The following is a 20681-nucleotide window of genomic DNA, read 5'->3' on the forward strand; positions in this document are numbered from 1 at the left end:
GGATGTAGAAGTGGATTTATATACCAGTACTAAAGACTTTACTACAGGGTGCTAACTAATAGAGTTGGAGTCACCTAAAAACCAGCATATTCCGAATGGTGGATAACAATTTCTTTACAATTTTTTGACCTACCACACACACATTTTTTTGAAAACCATCTTCAGATCACTCTACCCCAATGGACTGGTAAGAAGGATTATTATTATCAGTGGCGTAGCTAAGGTGCTGTGGGCCCTGATGCAAGTTTTACAGTGGGGCCCCCCAAGCACTCTATACATAACAAATTGCCACTGCGCACCAAAACCTGCCAATGGCAACTACAGTGTCAGAGGTGCAAGAAGGGGATGGGGAGCAGTTTGTTAGTGATTACCACCATTCACAGTATCTATAGAAGTGATAATTATGAGCACAGGACCAATAGAGAGCTAATACTGTAGTTGAGGGAGGGCCCTTCGGGGCCCCTCTGGCCCAAGGGCCCCGATGCGGTCGCTACCTCTGCACCCCCTATTGCTACGCCCCTGATTATTATTATATAGTGTCATTGCATCATGGAAGATTTTAATTGTGACGGACGAGCCGTCAATGCTCAGAAAGTGCGCAGAAAACGCAGCCGCAATCGATTTCTTGTCTCGGTTGTCGTTGCGCTGCCCAATCAGAATCTCATGTCTGTGGACACCAGGCAGTCCAGCCTGGGGGGGTCTCTGCTGTCTTCAGGGGAGTTAGTTAGCAGAGTTCTTTTCATGAAGCCTGTGCCCTGTGACTTGCTAATGAAGCCAGAGGGGTAACACTCAGATGTTAATTAACAAACCAGGAGTCTTTTCAGAGCCAAGGAAGCTAATCCCAGCAGCAGGCAGACTTAGCGGAACCATTCAGCCAGGATAGGGAAACATAGAGTTATGATCTTTATGCATGTTTTAGAAGTACCATACATCGGAGAGCTGTGGAAGTTATATCATTCTGCTGGTCCGGATCTTGTGAGTATTTTGATAGTAAATTGAGGCCACTGGCATAACCAGAACTCGGGGGATTCCACTGTTTTTTAACCGGGCATGCAAACATGCCCAAGTCTGGTATCATATGAACTGGCCTAGTCTGAAAAATATGAATATGTGATGGTCATGTGTGTGAGGAAAGCGTAAGCCGAGATATGACAAATGTCATATTTGGTGGGCACAGAGCACCCAGCCAGGGGGCTCACCGCCCCTGTCCAACCCGTGGGCTGTACTTGAGGCTCCACCCAAAGGGGGGCATTGTTCAAAAGTCTTTGGAAGGAACCACTCAGGCAGTCCTCCCATTCCATCCATATGAGAACATTCTGCTGCCAGCCAGAGGACACATGGCTGGCGGCCATCTTGCTGAACTTTGAATTGAGCTCTGAAACAAAGGGGCACATGGCTAGCGGCCATCTTGTCGGAACTGAACAAAGGGCATCCTCCATTTTGTTTGGACTTTAAATCCTGCTGAACTTTGAATTTATCTCTGGAACAAAGAACTTTGCGAACTTGAAACCAAGGACTTGATGATTTTCCCACAATAGGACATATTTCCACAAACCCTAAGTATTTTCTCCCTTTTATTTTTCATACTGGCTATTACTGTTTGAATAATTGTTGATTTTAATAATTGTCTGTATATATTAATTATTTATATTGCCGTGAATAAATGACTTTATCAAAGCCATTCACTGTCCGCTACCCTGCTTATCAGCCGCACCACTGAACCAGACCTCTGGAGAGACGCTACTACTATTGTTTGTTGTTGGCTAGACAGAATAGAGTGTGTTTAACCGTTTTTATTCGCAGGACTAGTCAGTCAGCGGGCTCCTCGGGCCCATGGTAACCGAGGTGGTGGCAGTTCAACCCTGAATCGTGTGTGAGTTGTAATTACCCGTATCTCACAGGCTCCCTTCTGGTTTGTCTGCGGCTAATTCCCAACGGTTCCTGCGCATTGACTGCGACCAGAGTTCGCACGATCCGTGTGCTGGCACCGTTTAGAAGGCCATTTGCGGTCTGACCAAAGGGCCTCCTGTGACATTAATGATTCAGCCATATTTGCAAATGGGTAAGAAGAAGTAGTAGACCTCACATACGTATAACCGCACTAAACTTTAGCTCTAGGATCTTCGAGACAAACTTTAGGCCGTTACAATCTGCCTGATGCATGGAAGCCAAGAGCACTGGAAACAGCGGAAGAGTGGGCAGTCCTGGACTTGGCTGGAAAAGTCACCACAGCAGTAAAGAGGATCAGTTGGGTCACCTAATAGGAACTATCTGCATCTAGATACTTTGAGTATTTTGTGCAAGTCCTAGAACCCCCTACCGGCAACCATAAAAAAAATATTAGCGGGCCATTTACTGTTACTCATTTTATTTTTGCTGGCCTGTCAAAGCAGAGATTGTTCCTTAGCCCTGTGCCCAGTAATTGCCAAAATTATGTATCCAACAGCAACATCAGTATGTCACAAAGGAACAAAGCATTCATTAGGAACTACTGTATCAGCATGTACACAAACCATTGTTTTGGGTGATGAAAGTTTGTATACATGCTTATGACTACCTAATGTGGGGAGGGGGGGGGGGGGGGATGATGGATCAGGAAAAACCATGAGATGTAATATAGACAGTTTTGTCATACTTTATCTGTGAGCTTTACATAGGACATGCTTTTATTTTGCTTTACAGTAAGTGCAAACTGGTGCTCCACACTATAGAACTACAAATACCAACCAACCTTCCCATGCTCAGAAAGATAGTGCTACTCTACACCATATCTCTTTTCGGTCGTCCTGCCACCTCTGTCTCCTCTGCTCCTTCACCCACTACTAGTATTCATTTGCATCAGAACTCAGAGAAGCATGCGACTACATTAATGTGCGAACAGATTTATAAGGCCTTGGTTTGCTGTAATAACTTCCAGTGTTAGATTTGTAAGGCTGAGATTTGCTGGTCACAGTCGTGCACCATCTCCTCACTGAACTGATTACGTGCTTCTCCTGGAGTCTTGCTACATATGAGCACTGTCTTCATGCGGCACACTTGTTAGTAATGAGAACATAAACTACCTACCTGTACAGCTTCCTTTCACCAGAGTTGGAAATAACGCATGAGGATTACGCAGTTGTAATACATGTACAGAACATAGATTGATACTCACAATTCTTGCTTAGAAGCAAGGCAAAGTCAATAGTGTAGGACTTCCAAAGCCTGTGCATGAACCCTGGCTCATATCCCCACACAGTGACATTCAGAGAACGAGCCCCTGGCTCTGACGCCAGACCAGTGAACATTATAGGCTCATTGGTGAAATTATAAGAAAACCAGCACTGGCCTTCATCGGTTGAGAACCTGTGAGAAGATAGATTAAGTGTAAAAGAATTCAAAAATGATCAGAATACTTTAAATATTACTATAGTGAACTAATGATTCTTTCTAATGATTCTGACCACTCTGCAGAATTTTTACCAACTGCAATCTAAACAATCATTCTACGAACAAGTAAAAGGTCATCCAGCACCTCCATTCACTGAGCACTGGGGAAATGCCTGTACACCTGCTCATTCATGGCAGTTATCTAATCTTCCAATAACATGGCAGCAATGCATAAAATACAGGTCAGGTGACTATTTACATCACTCACGACTGGGGGAAAAAGTAGATCTTCGTGATTTTGACGTGACTGTGGCTCTAGATGAGCTGGTATGTATATTTCTGTAACTGCTGATCAACTGGTATTCCACCACACAGCAGTCCTATTCAGAATGGTGAAAATAAAGAAAAAAAAACATCCACTAAGCAGGGCTCTGCAGATAGAAACTGCTTGTTGTGATAGAGAACAGAAGAATGGCCAGACAGCCCAGAACACTAGATTGCAGTCACTATGCATCACAGGTGAAAACTGGGAGTTGTGGCCTGATTAAGGGGGGGGGGGGGGGGGGGAAATAAATCTTGTTTTCTTCTGAGGCACACAGACCATGGCAACATTATGACTCCAAAGACCCAACCTGCCTTGTGTCAACATTGCAGGCTGATGGAAGATTGGGGGCTGGTAGATCTTGAGATGTGTAGCATAAATGCACAGCTAACAAATCTGCAGATCTAGCGTGATGCAATCATGTCAATATAGACCAGAGTCTCAGGGGAATGTTGTCAATACCTTGTGTAATCCATGCCACGAGGAACCATGCCATGAGGAACTAAAGCTGTATGAATGGAAGCCCTACCCAGCATTAGTATATCATTCCTAACAGAGTACTCAATGAGTGTATAAGTACCACCACTAGATTTACTTAAAATGTGATAGTCAATCTTCAGAGTGGCAATAGTTTAATAGTTAATGTTCAACCAGGTTAGCCGCGCCAGACATCCATACACAGGCAATTGTTTATGTTATGGGAGTATCTGCATGCAACAGTCTCTCAATGTAAAATCCAAAGTATTCTCCTTTTAAAGTGAACCAGAGATAAAAAGAAACTGATGAGATAAACTGAATCTGTCCTCCTACTCCTAAAAATGAATAGGGGTAACTACCCTACACCTGTGTAGACAGAACCTGATTGAGAAAGGGATGGGAAGCTGGTGGATTCTAGAATTACCTGCATTACCAGCCTGCATAAAAGACAAGTGTCTAAAGGAGGTTTTGGGGAAAGGGGGGAATTAAGGGCATGTCGACTAACTTTTTTTTTTTTAAGGTTACCTTTAATTTAGTATTCCATTAAAGAAAAAAAAAGAAAAAGTAAACCCTTACCCACTGTATGGCTTTCCAGTTTTACTCACTCAGATCTCACCATGAATCTTATTGATCTAGGAACCAACCTGTCTCATCATAGTTATTTATGATGGTCACCAGACTAGTTCTGGTAGACCCACCATCCCTCAGAACAACCATCACCCAGGTTTGAGAAACACTGCTGTAGGCAATGTAGGGAAACAGGACAATTACGTGAAGCAAGGTTTCTTTTAATCACTTATATTGGATCGATTTGTACAGCCCTTTAGGAAATCCCTTGTAATCAAACATATAATAGAAGTCTTCCTGGGCACTATGGTCAAACAGTATCAAGGATGAGCTCATGTTATCTGAGGGTATAGGTCTAACTCCAACTTCACATTCAGTTTCTGCTCACTACATAAGGTCCCTGACCGGTTATGCTTGGTGTCGCGGCATACTGGCATGCCCAGGTTTTTTTTGTTTTTGTTTTTTAAATGATCGCTCTGAAAGGTTTTAAGTTACTAGGAAAACTGTACAAGCTGAAGTGAAGCTGCAGTTTACATGCCTTTGCAAATCTTTTCCTCACCAGTTACATTACATTGCACTGCCATCCTTTCTTCTGGAACAGAATACAACAATGAGCAACCTGTATCCGTACACCAGGCAGTTTTCTCAGCTTTTTTCTGACCTACTCCAGCTACAAACTCCAAAAATACATTTGAAATGTTTAGACTACTCACAAGGTAACAAGACTTGCATGAGCTCAGAACTCTAGTAGATCCGGTCACTCCACTTGTGTATGCCTTCCCCAGCTATGAATAGTTGCTAGCAGCAAAAGATTATCAGGGTGGAGTGTCATGCTGTATTAGAAGGGCTCCGAGCAAATGGATACCAAGCAGTCAGTAGCTAATCTAAGTATTTTTGTTGTTAATTTCCAAAAATGGAGCAGCGCAGCAGTAGCAGAGCAGGCAAGTAATTAGTTATGGTTTGTATGCACTCTGCTGCCCAGTGGCATAACTTAGGAGCTCGAGGCAATAAGCACTCTATCGATCTAGAGCACCAAAACCAACCAAGAGCAGCTGCAGTGTCCGAGAGGTGTAATCAGAGTAAGGAAACAGTTTGTTAGAAATACCACTATTCAATGCACATGCAGAGGTGTTCATAATCAGCACACCGCCAAAGAAAACCAAATAAGATGGATGAAGGAGTGTCCCTCTTTCCCAGGGGCCCTGATACTGTCACAACCTCTGCATCCCCTATTGCTATGCCAGTGCTGCTGCCTGTAAACAAGTGGTAGATACTGCAGTGTTAAATCCCTTTTCAGAACAAAATGGCTACGTAACTGCATGAGTTAAATATGAAGGTGGGTATGACCCAACTGAACAAAATTTGCAAAACCTCAAATTGGAATAAACATACAAAATCTTTATTATTAATCCTTCACATAGAAAATAAAAGCAACATAAAAAAATGTGGCCCCCAGCTCCCCACCCCCTCTCCCCCCAAACAGGCCACCCCAGATCCTATATACTCCCTTCTTTATCCCAACTAACTATGAGATATCGGAGCAGAGATAGAGGCAGAGGCAGAGATAGAAAGATATATATATATATATATATATATATATATATATATATATATATATATATATATATATATATATATATATATATATATATATATATATATAATCTCTAACAGTGAAGCATATGCATCTGCATCCAGGGCCGGCGCTACCATAGAGGCAAAGGGGGCAATTGCCCCAGGGCCCCATAGCTTGTAGGGGCCCCCAGTGGCTACAAGAGGAAAAACATTTTTTTCAAAATCGACCTTATAGTTTTTGAGAAAATCGATTTTAAAGTTTAAAAGGAAAAAAAACACACATTTAAAAACCTGCTGACTTTAATGGTTAATAGCAAATCCACCTTAAATGCTAGGAACCCTAAATTTGTAGGATATGTTAAGGAGATCATTGGGAATAAGAGGAAAAAACAATTTTTCAAAAAGACCTTATAGTTTTTGAGAAAATCGATTTTAAAAAGTTTTGAAGGAAAAAAGTATACTTTTAAATGCGGTAAATGTCACTTTTAGTAGCAAACCTAACGGTAGTGTAATTTTACAAGCATCAAAAGAAAGAGCAATAAATTTCCTAACGGGGTTTCCAGGGGGTCCATATGCAGCCGCAGCGCTTTGGTCAGGGATTGCGATACAGTCGCAATATGGCTGTATGAAGATCCCTGGCATTTTTCCTATTTTCCCAATTTTTTTTTAGGTTTAGAGAGTGGGAATTAAAAAAAAAAAAAAATTATGTGGGGGTCCCCCCTCCTGAAACTTTGTAACCCTTGTCCTTGTCCCCCATGCAGGCTTGTATAGCCAGTATGTAGAGCTGCGGCCGATTGGAGCTTCACACCCTGACTATACCAGCTGCAAAAAAGGTCCCTTAATGCCGATTTTTGTTTCGGGGTATCTGTTGGGCCCCCCCCCCAGGTTTATTTTGCCCTGGGGCCCCATTGTTGCTTAAACCGGCCCTGTCTGCATCACTGAAAAAACACTGATTATCCAGTCAGCAGAATAGGCTCCACAGGGCCCTTAAAGGGGAACTGAAGTAAGAGGCACACGGAGGCTGCCATATTTATTTCCTTTTAATCAATACCAGTTGCCTGGCAGCCCTGCTGGTCTATTTCTCTGCAGTAGTATCTGAATAACACCAGAAACAAGCATGCAGCTAGTCTTGTCAGATCTGACTTTAAAGTCTGAGACACCTGATCTGCTGCATGCTTGTTCAGGAGCTATCGCTAATAGTATTAGAGGAAGAGGATCAGCAGGGCTGCCAGGCAACTGGTATTGCTTAAAAGGAAATAAACATGGCAGCCTCCATATACCTCTCTCTTCAGCTCCCCTTTAAGCATATTTCAGCCAGTTCTGGATATAGTATGTACCATCGTGTAGCCAATGTCCTTTGTTGGAATCACAAACAAGTTAATCAAAAAGGGAAGAATGTCCAGCCGGCAGTATATAATGCAGCCACAGCAGATAGCTTAATTGCAATATCCACATAAGGAACAGGCATAGGCGGGCACAGATGAAGCAGTCTGTAGTACACAAAAAAGCACAGCAGGATGATTGCAGCACATGCAGTGAATCAAGCGAAGTGAAGCAACTGTCGCATTTCAAAGAACGTTTGTTATGCCTTGCCACAGCATTGCAGTATATAGTCCGCACAGCATGTAATTGCAGTAGCTATCAGTAACAGTCCACATGCATAAACAAGAGTCATGCCCGTGTGGCTGCTTAGGTCTCCATAGGTGGCGTGCAGAGGTTGAGTGTGGCAGCAGATATTAGCTGAATTGTGCCCGAAGATTGATGCCTGTAGTGGACGAGAGTGCCCAGCTGTCCTGTATGAGAGGCAGAGGTTCGCCCGGTTCTGGGAGGGAGACGGCATGGAGGCCGGGACGCTGCACATCCACCAGTTTCGCCGGATTTCCGGCTTCCACTGGAGGTCTGACAACTTCCTGTGTCCCGGTGACACGTGCAGAAGGTCGGCCACGCCCACCCCCACCAGCGGCTAACGCCGGGCGGGGAGGGCGGGGCAGGAAGACACAGCGGGAAGGCGCCGTAGCAACCCGACAGATGCGTCCGCCAGGCTGACGGCAAACATAACATCCACACGCAACCAGCCGCGGGGGAACAGATTAGGTATAAGGGGTGACAACACCATTCAATTGTCAGAAAAAAATAAATAAACAAAAAAACATATTTAAATGACCAAAAAAAAAAAGGGGGGGGGGGGGGGAGGGGGGGTTGGGGGGAAGACAGTGTGGACAAAAAAATCAAAATCCACTAGGTACCCAAAGATTTACGGGGTTATCTTCTGTGACCCAGACAAAGAGTGTCAAAAGCACTAATCTGAATAGAATATACATAAAAAGAAGAACACCTGGCGATGAAAGGTAGGACACCCCACCGGCTAACAGGCAAGAACGTGAGCCCCACAGCACCGAAGGTAATCAGTGAGAGTCAGCAGATCATAAAGGCAAGAATGAGGCGTAACTAGTATTCTCATTCAAGCCAGGGGGCTCGGTAGCCCGCAGCTCAAAAATCCAACGGGATTCTCGCTGTAACAATAAGCGGTCCATGTCCCCACCTCTGATGGAGGCATGGATCCGATCCAAACCCACAAATCGCATTTTCATTGGACTACCTGCATGTACGGTTTTGAAATGTCTGGCTACCGGAGTCAGGTTAGAGAGATTGGTACTTTTAATATTAGTAACATGATCCGAAATCCATGAGCGAAGCTCATGTTTTTGTCTTACCCACATAGAAAGCCCCACATGGGCATAAGAGTAGATAGACAACTAAAATGGTGCCACAGTTAACATAATGACCCAATTCCTACTATCCGGCAGCCTGACAGATCTGCCCACTTGTATATACCTGCACATCGTGCATCCACCGCAGGTATATGTGCCTAAAACCTTACAGTGTTTGCCATTCGTTAAAGGGTCAACAAAATGGCTATTCACCAGTTTATCTTTCAAAGATGGTGCCCGTCAAAAAAGAAGAGAGAGGTCTACTCGAAATGAGTTTGTTCAACTTGGGATCATTGGCAAGAATGTGCCAGTGCTTCTCAATTATGTTGGTAATTTTTTGATGCTGAGCATAGAGTGCAAAAGCGCACAGAGCGCTCCATATCGTATTCACGGTGTGGACTGGTGGTGAGTAAGGACATCCGATTGCTGACATCTGCCCTTCTGAAGGCCCTGTTTAGAATCCCCTCGGTGTATCCCCTCTCCTTGAATCTCTTTAAGATATTAGCTTCCGTCCTGAAAGAAACATCATCCGAGCAATTACGTCTAACGCGTAAATATCGGCCCACCGATATCCCTCTCACAGTATGTGTGGGGTGGAAGCTATCTGCCCTCAAAAGTGAATTGGTGGCAGTATCCTTCCTATATAACCGGATAGATAATTGACCATCATTATCAAGATGGATTGAGATGTCAAAGAAGGGGATCTCCGTGGGGCTACTTTGCATGGTGAACTTCAGGTTATAAGAATTCACATTAATTGCCTCCACGGACCTATCGAGTAAAGTCTGTCCACCAGTCCAAAAAACGATGATGTCATCGATGTACCTGTGCCACACCAAAATAAGGCACAGGTACATCGAGAGATCCTCGCTTGAAAATAATCTACGTTCCCACTCTCCCAGGTACAGGTTGGCGTAAGAGGGGACACAAGTTGTCCCCATTGCCGCCCCCTGCACCTGGAGGTAGTGGGATCCCTCAAAAACAAAAATATTATTGGTCAGCAAAAATTCCAGCAAAGTGAGAAAGAACCCACTGTGCGCAATGCACTGTACACCCAGCTCTCCCAAAAACATGCTGACTGCACGAATGCCAAGATTATGCAGGATGCCAGAGTAGAGAGCCTCCACGTCCAGGGCCACTAACCACGTGCCGACGGGCAACTGTAGCCCGTCCAAAACGCGGAGTAGATGCGACGTATCCTTAATATACGACGGTAATGCCTGTACATGTGGTTGTAATAACGATCCACATATATACTGATTTTTCCAGTTAGAGATCCGTGTCCTGAGATGATTGGACAGCCAGGTGGCTTGTCAAATCTTTTATGGGAAGGAAAGCGCCGGCACTGCTGTAAATCACATTTATTTGTTTTGCAATCAAAAACACGCACATACATGCAGGCATGAAGACATTGTGGTGGAGACACATACCCTGAGGTGGATGGCTGTGGCGTGCCGGTGGGTGCAGAGGGAGGAAGAGCCTGACGGCCGTTTCGTGCTATGCGCTTCTACGGAGGCTGCAAATGAGGTGATGGGACAAGCTAGGCGGCGTGCGGCGTGCTTCCGCCAAAAGTCCCGCCCCTCTATCAACACTGGTCACTCCGTCTCGGCTGCGTAAAGCGGAAGCAGCCCGAGGCGGGTGACGTCAGGTGTTTCCCAGCGACAGAAGCCTGTGAGGGGAGCGCTCATATTAGGTTCCCCCCGGCGGCCATTGCGTCTCAGGCTGCTCCGTCGTCTGGGAGGATGTACTGCCATCTTGTGGCATATAGGAATATGCAGCTACATCAACGGCCATATGTGAGGGGATAGGTGAATAGATGTGAAGGGCATGTCCTGGTGTGTATATATGTATAGATAACATGTATAAAATTAATACTCAGAGTCAGCCCTAATAAAGTGCTTAAAATAGTGCATGGCTAAATTTGAAAAATATTTTACATGGGCCATGAATATTGGAAACTGAGGTCATGGCATAAAAAGTGCTCATAGCATCTAGCTGTGTTTCAACACCCTGCACATGTGACTGTTGAACAAACCTGAAGTGATGATAAAAACAAGGAGGGGAAAGGTTAAAAACAGCTAATCTGGAACGGCTATCAAGGGGGAAAAAGGGGAATCCCATCATAATGTGGGAAAACTATCCCTATGAAATACATCCATAGGTTATATATTAAGAGCAGGGAATGGCCAAAAAACATGCCAGGGGCCGGGCAACCACATATCTAACCCCCCTGGGGAGGTGCTCATTACATTTATATGAGAAAAAAGATAAAATGCAAATCATAGTTCATAGGTGCAAGTGGTCCACATGTGTTAGATCTGTGGATCCAAAAAACATGCAAGGTCAGTATGGTCATTCATGCCCAGAGGGCCCATCGCATCGGATTGCAATATTAACCGTGCCTCTTCTCTCTTTAGGATCCTCTCCCTGTTGCCTCCACGTCTCGGGGGCAACACATGTCTTAATCCGGCAAAGGTCAATTTCGTGGGGTCCCCCTGATGGGCTTCTCTAATATGGGTAATGACCCGGGTAGAACCCTTGCCTGACTCAATAGAATGGAAGTGTTCACGGTATCTCCTTGTGAGTGGCCTCGTGGTTTCCCCTATGTAAAATCTGCCACAGGGGCACCACAACGCATACACTACAAACGACGTTTGGCAAGTAATGAAATCCCGCGTAAAACGCGAGAGAGGACCTACTTGGTGCCGGGAACCGGTGGCCATAAACTCACACGATACGCACCTACCACACCGGTGGTTCCCCTGTGACAGATGGTCGCTCAACCAGTTACCATTTTTTTGCGAGACAAACTCGCTCCTAGTGATTTTGGATCCGATGGTTGGGGCCTTCCTATATGAAAAGAGAGGTCCATCCTTAACTAGGGGCCTCAACAAGGGGTCCCCAAGGAGAATGTCCCAATTTTTCTTCGTGATTTCCTTCAATTTGCTGGCCATAGGGGAGTATTGGAATGTAAATGGAACTTGGCCCTCATTAAGGGATTTCCTCCTGCGCTTGTGTCTTCTAAGGAGATCCTTCCTGTCAATCCTATGTGCTGACTTGAAGGCTCTCTGGATTGTCCCCAGTTCGTATCCCCTATTCAATAGTCTGCCTCCCAAGTCCTCTGACTGCATAATAAAGGTGTCATCCTCTGCATTGTTCCTGCGCAGTCTGAGGAACTGGCTGTATGGTATTGACTGAGTTACATGTTGGGGATTGGAAGCTTGACTTGTGTAGGAGGGCATTTGAGGCAGTGGGTTTCCGAAACCCTCTGGGGACCAGGGTGTCACCCTGGATCACTAGCTCCAAGTCCAAAAAGGGCACCCTGCTCTCACTGATAATGGCAGTAAAGGCCATATTCATTGGGTTATTACTAATATACGCCACAAAATTATAAAAAGCTGCACAAGTCCCGGACCAAAAAATAAGGATGTCGTCCACATACCTGGACCACATCCTGAGTTGCCCGCGGAAAGGATTGGCATCTGTGTGGACGTATATTTCCTCAAACCATGCCAAGTAGATATTGGCATAGGTGCAGGAGACCGCCGTTCCCATGGCCGTCCCTGCCACCTGCCAGTACCAACTCCCGTCAAAAAGAAAGGCGTTGTGGGTCAGAACAAAGGTAAGGCATTCACACAAAAAATCCTTGTATTCATTGCTCTTATCAGTCCTATCGAGGAAGACTCTCACAGCCCGCACCCCCAAATCATGTGGGATGCGGCTGTACAAACTCTCCACATCGATTGTAGCAAGTGTATCGCCCCGGACCCACGTGAGACCATCAATCCCCTTGAGGACATCAAGTGTGTCCCCCAGATGAGATGGAATCTCATCTAGAAGGGGTCTCAGGACGTGGTCCAGGTACCTGGACAACCGCTCCGTCACCGACCCAATGCCCGAGACAATGGGCCGGCCCGGAGGGTTGGTCCGGGACTTGTGCACCTTCGGTACATGGTACCATACTGGCCTAATGGGAAAGTCGGGAAGCAGGTCATTGGCCAACTTGGTATTAATTAGACCTTTCTCTGCACCTCGTCTAAGGAGGGATCTTAGTCGGGCCTGATAACCTACTGTAGGGTCCTGATGTAGGGGCCTGTAGGTACTAGTATCCTGGAGCTGCCTTAGAGCCTCTAACTTGTATTGCTGTTCTGTCATAATGACAATACTCCCTCCCTTGTCTGCACTTTTAATTTGGAGGTCAGGCCTCTTTTGTAGCCAATGGGCCTGACCTCCAAATTAAAAGTGCAGACAAGGGAGGGAGTATTGTCATTATGACAGAACAGCAATACAAGTTAGAGGCTCTAAGGCAGCTCCAGGATACTAGTACCTACAGGCCCCTACATCAGGACCCTACAGTAGGTTATCAGGCCCGACTAAGATCCCTCCTTAGACGAGGTGCAGAGAAAGGTCTAATTAATACCAAGTTGGCCAATGACCTGCTTCCCGACTTTCCCATTAGGCCAGTATGGTACCATGTACCGAAGGTGCACAAGTCCCGGACCAACCCTCCGGGCCGGCCCATTGTCTCGGGCATTGGGTCGGTGACGGAGCGGTTGTCCAGGTACCTGGACCACGTCCTGAGACCCCTTCTAGATGAGATTCCATCTCATCTGGGGGACACACTTGATGTCCTCAAGGGGATTGATGGTCTCACGTGGGTCCGGGGCGATACACTTGCTACAATCGATGTGGAGAGTTTGTACAGCCGCATCCCACATGATTTGGGGGTGCGGGCTGTGAGAGTCTTCCTCGATAGGACTGATAAGAGCAATGAATACAAGGATTTTTTGTGTGAATGCCTTACCTTTATTCTGACCCACAACGCCTTTCTTTTCGACGGGAGTTGGTACTGGCAGGTGGCGGGGACGGCCATGGGAACGGCGGTCTCCTGCACCTATGCCAATATCTACTTGGCATGGTTTGAGGAAATATACGTCCACACAGATGCCAATCCTTTCCGCGGGCAACTCAGGATGTGGTCCAGGTATGTGGACGACATCCTTATTTTTTGGTCCGGGACTTGTGCAGCTTTTTATAATTTTGTGGCGTATATTAGTAATAACCCAATGAATATGGCCTTTACTGCCATTATCAGTGAGAGCAGGGTGCCCTTTTTGGACTTGGAGCTAGTGATCCAGGGTGACACCCTGGTCCCCAGAGGGTTTCGGAAACCCACTGCCTCAAATGCCCTCCTACACAAGTCAAGCTTCCATCCCCAACATGTAACTCAGTCAATACCATACAGCCAGTTCCTCAGACTGCGCAGGAACAATGCAGAGGATGACACCTTTATTATGCAGTCAGAGGACTTGGGAGGCAGACTATTGAATAGGGGATACGAACTGGGGACAATCCAGAGAGCCTTCAAGTCAGCACATAGGATTGACAGGAAGGATCTCCTTAGAAGACACAAGCGCAGGAGGAAATCCCTTAATGAGGGCCAAGTTCCATTTACATTCCAATACTCCCCTATGGCCAGCAAATTGAAGGAAATCACGAAGAAAAATTGGGACATTCTCCTTGGGGACCCCTTGTTGAGGCCCCTAGTTAAGGATGGACCTCTCTTTTCATATAGGAAGGCCCCAACCATCGGATCCAAAATCACTAGGAGCGAGTTTGTCTCGCAAAAAAATGGTAACTGGTTGAGCGACCATCTGTCACAGGGGAACCACCGGTGTGGTAGGTGCGTATCGTGTGAGTTTATGGCCACCGGTTCCCGGCACCAAGTAGGTCCTCTCTCGCGTTTTACGCGGGATTTCATTACTTGCCAAACGTCGTTTGTAGTGTATGCGTTGTGGTGCCCCTGTGGCAGATTTTACATAGGGGAAACCACGAGGCCACTCACAAGGAGATACCGTGAACACTTCCATTCTATTGAGTCAGGCAAGGGTTCTACCCGGGTCATTACCCATATTAGAGAAGCCCATCAGGGGGACCCCACGAAATTGACCTTTGCCGGATTAAGACATGTGTTGCCCCCGAGACGTGGAGGCAACAGGGAGAGGATCCTAAAGAGAGAAGAGGCACGGTTAATATTGCAATCCGATGCGATGGGCCCTCTGGGCATGAATGACCATACTGACCTTGCATGTTTTTTGGATCCACAGATCTAACACATGTGGACCACTTGCACCTATGAACTATGATTTGCATTTTATCTTTTTTCTCATATAAATGTAATGAGCACCTCCCCAGGGGGGGTTAGATATGTGGTTGCCCGGCCCCTGGCATGTTTTTTGGCCATTCCCTGCTCTTAATATATAACCTATGGATGTATTTCATAGGGACAGTTTTCCCACATTATGATGGGATTCCCCTTTTTCCCCCTTGATAGCCGTTCCAGATTAGCTGTTTTTAACCTTTCCCCTCCTTGTTTTTATCATCACTTCAGGTTTGTTCAACAGTCACATGTGCAGGGTGTTGAAACACAGCTAGATGCTATGAGCACTTTTTATGCCATGACCTCAGTTTCCAATATTCATGGCCCATGTAAAATATTTTTCAAATTTAGCCATGCACTATTTTAAGCACTTTATTAGGGCTGACTGAGTATTAATTTTATACATGTTATCTATACATATATACACACACCAGGACATGCCCTTCACATCTATTCACCTATCCCCTCACATATGGCCGTTGATGTAGCTGCATATTCCTATATGCCACAAGATGGCAGTACATCCTCCCAGACGACGGAGCAGCCTGAGACGCAATGGCCGCCGGGGGGAACCTAATATGAGCGCTCCCCTCACAGGCTTCCGTCGCTGGGAAACACCTGACGTCACCCGCCTCGGGCTGCTTCCGCTTTACGCAGCCGAGACGGAGTGACCAGTGTTGATAGAGGGGCGGGACTTTTGGCGGAAGCACGCCGCCTAGTAAAGGTATTTAGGCCGCTTGTCCCATCACCTCATTTGCAGCCTCCGTAGAAGCGCATAGCGCGAAACGGCCGTCAGGCTCTTCCTCCCTCTGCACCCACCGGCACGCCACAGCCATCCACCTCAGGGTATGTGTCTCCACCACAATGTCTTCATGCCTGCATGTATGTGCGTGTTTTTGATTGCAAAACAAATAAATGTGATTTACAGCAGTGCCGGCGCTTTCCTTCTCTCCTTCTATGCATAACCTTACTGCTGCCTGAGCACGCTGGGATTCACCTGGCCACACCTGACTGTATGAGCTGAGCCATCCTCCCCCTCCTTCCATCCCTACAGAAGTCCACTATCTGCAGTGCCATCGTTTCCTACACCTCTACCCTCTACAGCAAATCTTTTATGGACCTTGGGTAAAGCGTAAAAGCTTGGGAGGATGGGTTTCACAACCTTCAAAAATCTTGCTGTATTTCCATCTATTACTAACCTTATAACCGCCTCGTTGATTATTGAAAAAAGCTCGCGCTGGCATTCAGTGGCCCTGGACGCAGAGACCCCCACATAGCATTCCCGTTTGCGTAGAATGTCCAAACATTTCCCTGTAGTTACCAATAGACATGATGACCACATTGCCCCCCTTATCGGAGGGCTTAATAATCCATCTTTTGTCTTGTAGTAGATTGCCAAGTGTCTCACACTCCTCATGACAGATTATCAACGGATGTTTTTTGACCCTTCAATTTGACAAGATCTCTCTCAACCACATCTATGAATGTTTTAAGGTTGAGACTTAAAGAGGCACTTAAGCCAAACTTTTTTTTTCAAAAGTGACAGTTTGCTAAATAGAGTAGGCTGATAGAAGACTTACTGCATTTTTTTTTCTTCTGGAGTCCTCCTTGTCCCACTAATCCACCCTGTCAGCCAGCCCTGTCGGCGCCTGACGGCGAATGACCCAGCATTGTAAACAGATAAATCTTCCCTTCACTCTCTGGGTCCTACTGCCACCGGCGCCGCTGCCTATACTGCACTGTGCGAGTGCCTGAATACGAGAAACGTGCGCGCGCGTGCACGCCACGGGGGCGCGCGTGCACTGCGCGATTTGCATACAATAGAAGCCTAAAGCAGTGTCCGGCTGATGTTTCTTCCTCGCAGTGCTCTGCTGTCTGAGGAATACGAAACTCAGCCGGACTCTGAACGAAGTGGAAGCGCATGCTCCCGCAATGCCTACGGAGCAGCGCTTTGAGGTATCTCTGCTCGTGCACTCAGACAGACAAGTCAGTGCATATTGAATAAATTAAAAATCTCACTCCTGCCGGTAACAAATGAACTAAAGGCTCCGCAGCTCCACTGATCAGTGTAGTTGATCCACACTGGGACGGCATTTGGGCTGATCTTTCTTCACTTCTTTCAGATTGTTGGTGGTTTTTACGTCCTGGAACGGGGATGTGTTATTTATGATGTGCCTCTGAGGAAGCGGCTTATGGTCGTGAAACACGTGTCAGGCAATTTATGTGAAGTGATTGTCTGATGTTGTGTATCTACACTTATCACCAACTTCTTGAAGAGAAAATTTGTGGAGAATAAAAAGAGACCTTTGGTTCAAGAAAAAAAAAAAAACGTTTTGTGTGTACATGTTGAATATTGAAGATAATTTGTAGGGGTGGAACCACGCTACTTTTTTATCCTTGGCAGTAATAAATTAATGACCCGCAGACTGTCATTGTCAGAGCCGGAACAAGGTCCTCCAGCACCCAAGGCTGAGACACCAAAGTGCGCCCCTCCATCCCTCCCACCCCAGCCGTCACACACTGATTGCTATTAGACTAAGAGGCACCCCAGGGCCCCCAATCCTCCCAACACCTTAATCTCTAGTTATTTGGCTTGCAGTCACTGCCATGTATCCCCTTTTCTTATTCTCTCTGCTTCATACACAATAGGGGAATGGTAGCTGAGTGAGTTTTGCTCCCCCTCCTACACTGCGCCCTGAGGCTGGAGCCTCTCTCGCCTCTGCCTCGGCCCTGGTCATTGTCCATAGGCAAGTCTATTGCCCGGTGCCCATTTCCTACCTCGCCGATTGGGTGCTGGCTAAAAGAAAAAAAAAAAAAAGAAAAAAAAAAAAAAAAGAGAAGAGGATGAGGATACCCTGAAGCAGAGGATGAGGAGGGGCCTGACAGAGGGCCCGGAATGCGGCCATGGGCCGGCGGGCCCACGCCCCCTCCCACCCCTATAGCATCTGAATCCACTGAACATGATTGTTCTTGTTGTTTAGATTTTTTTTATCTTCATCTTTCTGTTTGATCGGTTTGGAGGGATCGCATCCTGAACGTGTGTCGTGTCTTCGCGGGCCCTCACCTGCAGAGATTTTATAACTCATAGGGCCTAAGGGACAAGAGCGATTTTCACCTTTCAGTGCTCATCCCTTTCGTTTGCCAATAGCTTAATCACTACTAATCACAATGAAAGGATCTTTATCTTGTTTTTTTTTTCACCACCAATTAGGCTTTTTGGGGTTATTATTCGTTTTCAGTAATTACTTTATTTTCTATGGATTTTAAAGGGAAAAACAAGGGGGAAAAAAATAATGAAAAAATACACTATTTCTCCAACTTCATCCCCTATAGTTTTAATATAAACACTGCTACTGTACATAAAACCCACACATTTTATCTGTCCATTTGTCCTGGTTATTACAAGATTTTAATTATGTCCCTAGTACAAAGTAGAGTGACAATATCGTTTTTGGAAATAAAGGTGTATTTTTTCTATGTTTTTTTCCCCTCACTAATCTCACGTGCACACGTGGGAGCGTGCACGTGCACAGCGGCAGCAGCACTGTGACTTATAAAAACATCCTGGAGCCATTAAGAGGCTCTAGCAGGATGTTTTTATAAGTCTGGTTGTCATGCCAAATTGAATAAAATAAACGCACTTACCGGGGGGCTTCCTCCAGCCCCAAGCTCCCAGGACCTCCATCGCCACAGCTCTGCCCGCAGCAGTTTGCCGGAGCTCCGACCCGGTCCCCGGCGATGACGTCAGAGCAACCTGGGAGTAGTTCTGCGCCTCCGCAGTCCGCTCCGGCCCACGTGGCGGTGATTGACAGCGCCGATCGTGCAGGCGCAGTACAGAGCGACCTCCAGGTCGCTCTGACGTCATCGCCGGGGACCAGGTCGGAGCTCCGGCAAACGGCTGCGGGCAGAGCTGCGGCGAGGGAGGTCCTGGGAGCTTGGGGCTGGAGGAAGCCCCCGGTAAGTAGCGTTTATTTTATTCAATTTGGCCTGACAACTCCTTTAAGTGGTTAATACATTTGCAAAGTATATTTATCACCACAGGTACACAAACCAGCACAGACAAATTAGCACTGTTGCCAACAGCATTTACACATTAAAAATTAACCTGTAGTTTACAGCTTCTTAGAATGTATTGTTTAGATTACTAAAAACTTCTAGTGGAATACATTTAATCATTAAAATATTTAACTCCATATTTTTCTTAAAAAAGAAGGTATACTAAATTATAGTTCTACATCTTCTAGACAGATTACTAGCGGATTATATCAGTCAAGTTTCTTTGAAGGGGTATCTTGACTCTAGACTTTGTTTTCCTTTGTTATTCTGTTCTTTTAGAGCAGGGGTCCCCAATCCCCCGGAGCAAGGTCCAGTGCTGGTCCGCCAGCTGTTCTGTGCCAGTCCTCGGGCCTGGCCTTTCACTAATATATTTAATTCACGTAGATCACCATACAGCAAGTGTCACCAGGTGGGGCCATCCTCTTACACAGCAGTCTGCTGTGCTGCTTCATCATCTGTATGGCTCGATGCAAACATGCATCAGGAGCCATAGAAGTACGCTGCAGCACAGCAGATGGCTGTGTAAGGAGAAGACGGCACCACCTGGTGATGCTTTCTGCACGCTGATCTACCTGAATGAAATGCATGGGTGGCAAGGCCTGCGGACCAGTAAGCCAGTAGCCTATACACATAGGTAACAGAGGTTAATTGCTAGACAGAGGAGAGGGGAGGTTAGTGTTAGGAAAAGGAGGAGGTAATGACAATGAATGCTGCCCACGTCATCAGCATGTACTGGCTCCTCGAGAGGTAACATTAACCTCTTTCCAATGCCTAATACTAACCTCCCTCTCCTGTCCTTTGCTTAACATTGGCCCCACCGTTCTGGCTAACCCTGTCTCATGCCCAACACCAATCTTTACCTCTGCTCGATGCCCAAATCCAGTCGTTCAGAACCACTGGATGCAATGAAACTGAAGTTTCACACGTGTATTAAAGGAGGTGTACATGTCAAATAGGGCGAATGCAGCTCAATAATAAATAAAACTTCCTGTCACTGTCAGCATTAGGCCAGGAATTGCAGTGAAAGCCATCAAGTGAACAGGTGTTACAGAGAAGTCTCCCACCACAGTACTTGATTTTGTGACAACTGCAAGAGGCCATGATTCCCTATCCTTTGAATCCTATTACCACACCAACTTTGGCGGCCACATGTTTATAATTTAGCACCACTCGACAAGAGGAGACACACTGGTAACCTAAATACCATTTCAACCTTTGAAAAAAACCAGGGTGTCTTCGTGTGCTTAAATATACTTTTAATCTTAACCTGCAAAATGGTATACAAAAACGTGGTTCACAATACAATTAAAACATCCTAAAACCATGATTTGGCATAAGAGCTGTTACTTCCTACAATCCCACAGTCCCTGTGAGGGTATACTACCGTATCAATCACCCAGCCGCAGCCTATGCAAATCGATCGGTCACCCAATCACAATTGGAC

At 46.0% G+C, this 20681-nt stretch overlaps 1 protein-coding gene across 1 annotated transcript in view; it reads right to left on the reverse strand.

Annotated features, from left to right (window-relative positions):
* Window positions 1-20681, reverse strand: part of SORT1 (sortilin 1) — a 117473-nt gene that overhangs the window by 22433 nt on the left and 74359 nt on the right. The window contains exon 14 of the mRNA XM_068269510.1: window positions 3155-3345. Within this exon, the coding sequence (XP_068125611.1) occupies window positions 3155-3345 (191 nt within the window). The remainder of the gene's footprint in view (window positions 1-3154; window positions 3346-20681) is intronic.

Source organism: Hyperolius riggenbachi, chromosome 2, assembly GCF_040937935.1.
Source record: "Hyperolius riggenbachi isolate aHypRig1 chromosome 2, aHypRig1.pri, whole genome shotgun sequence".
In the NCBI taxonomy this organism is placed as follows: Eukaryota; Metazoa; Chordata; class Amphibia; order Anura; family Hyperoliidae; genus Hyperolius; species Hyperolius riggenbachi.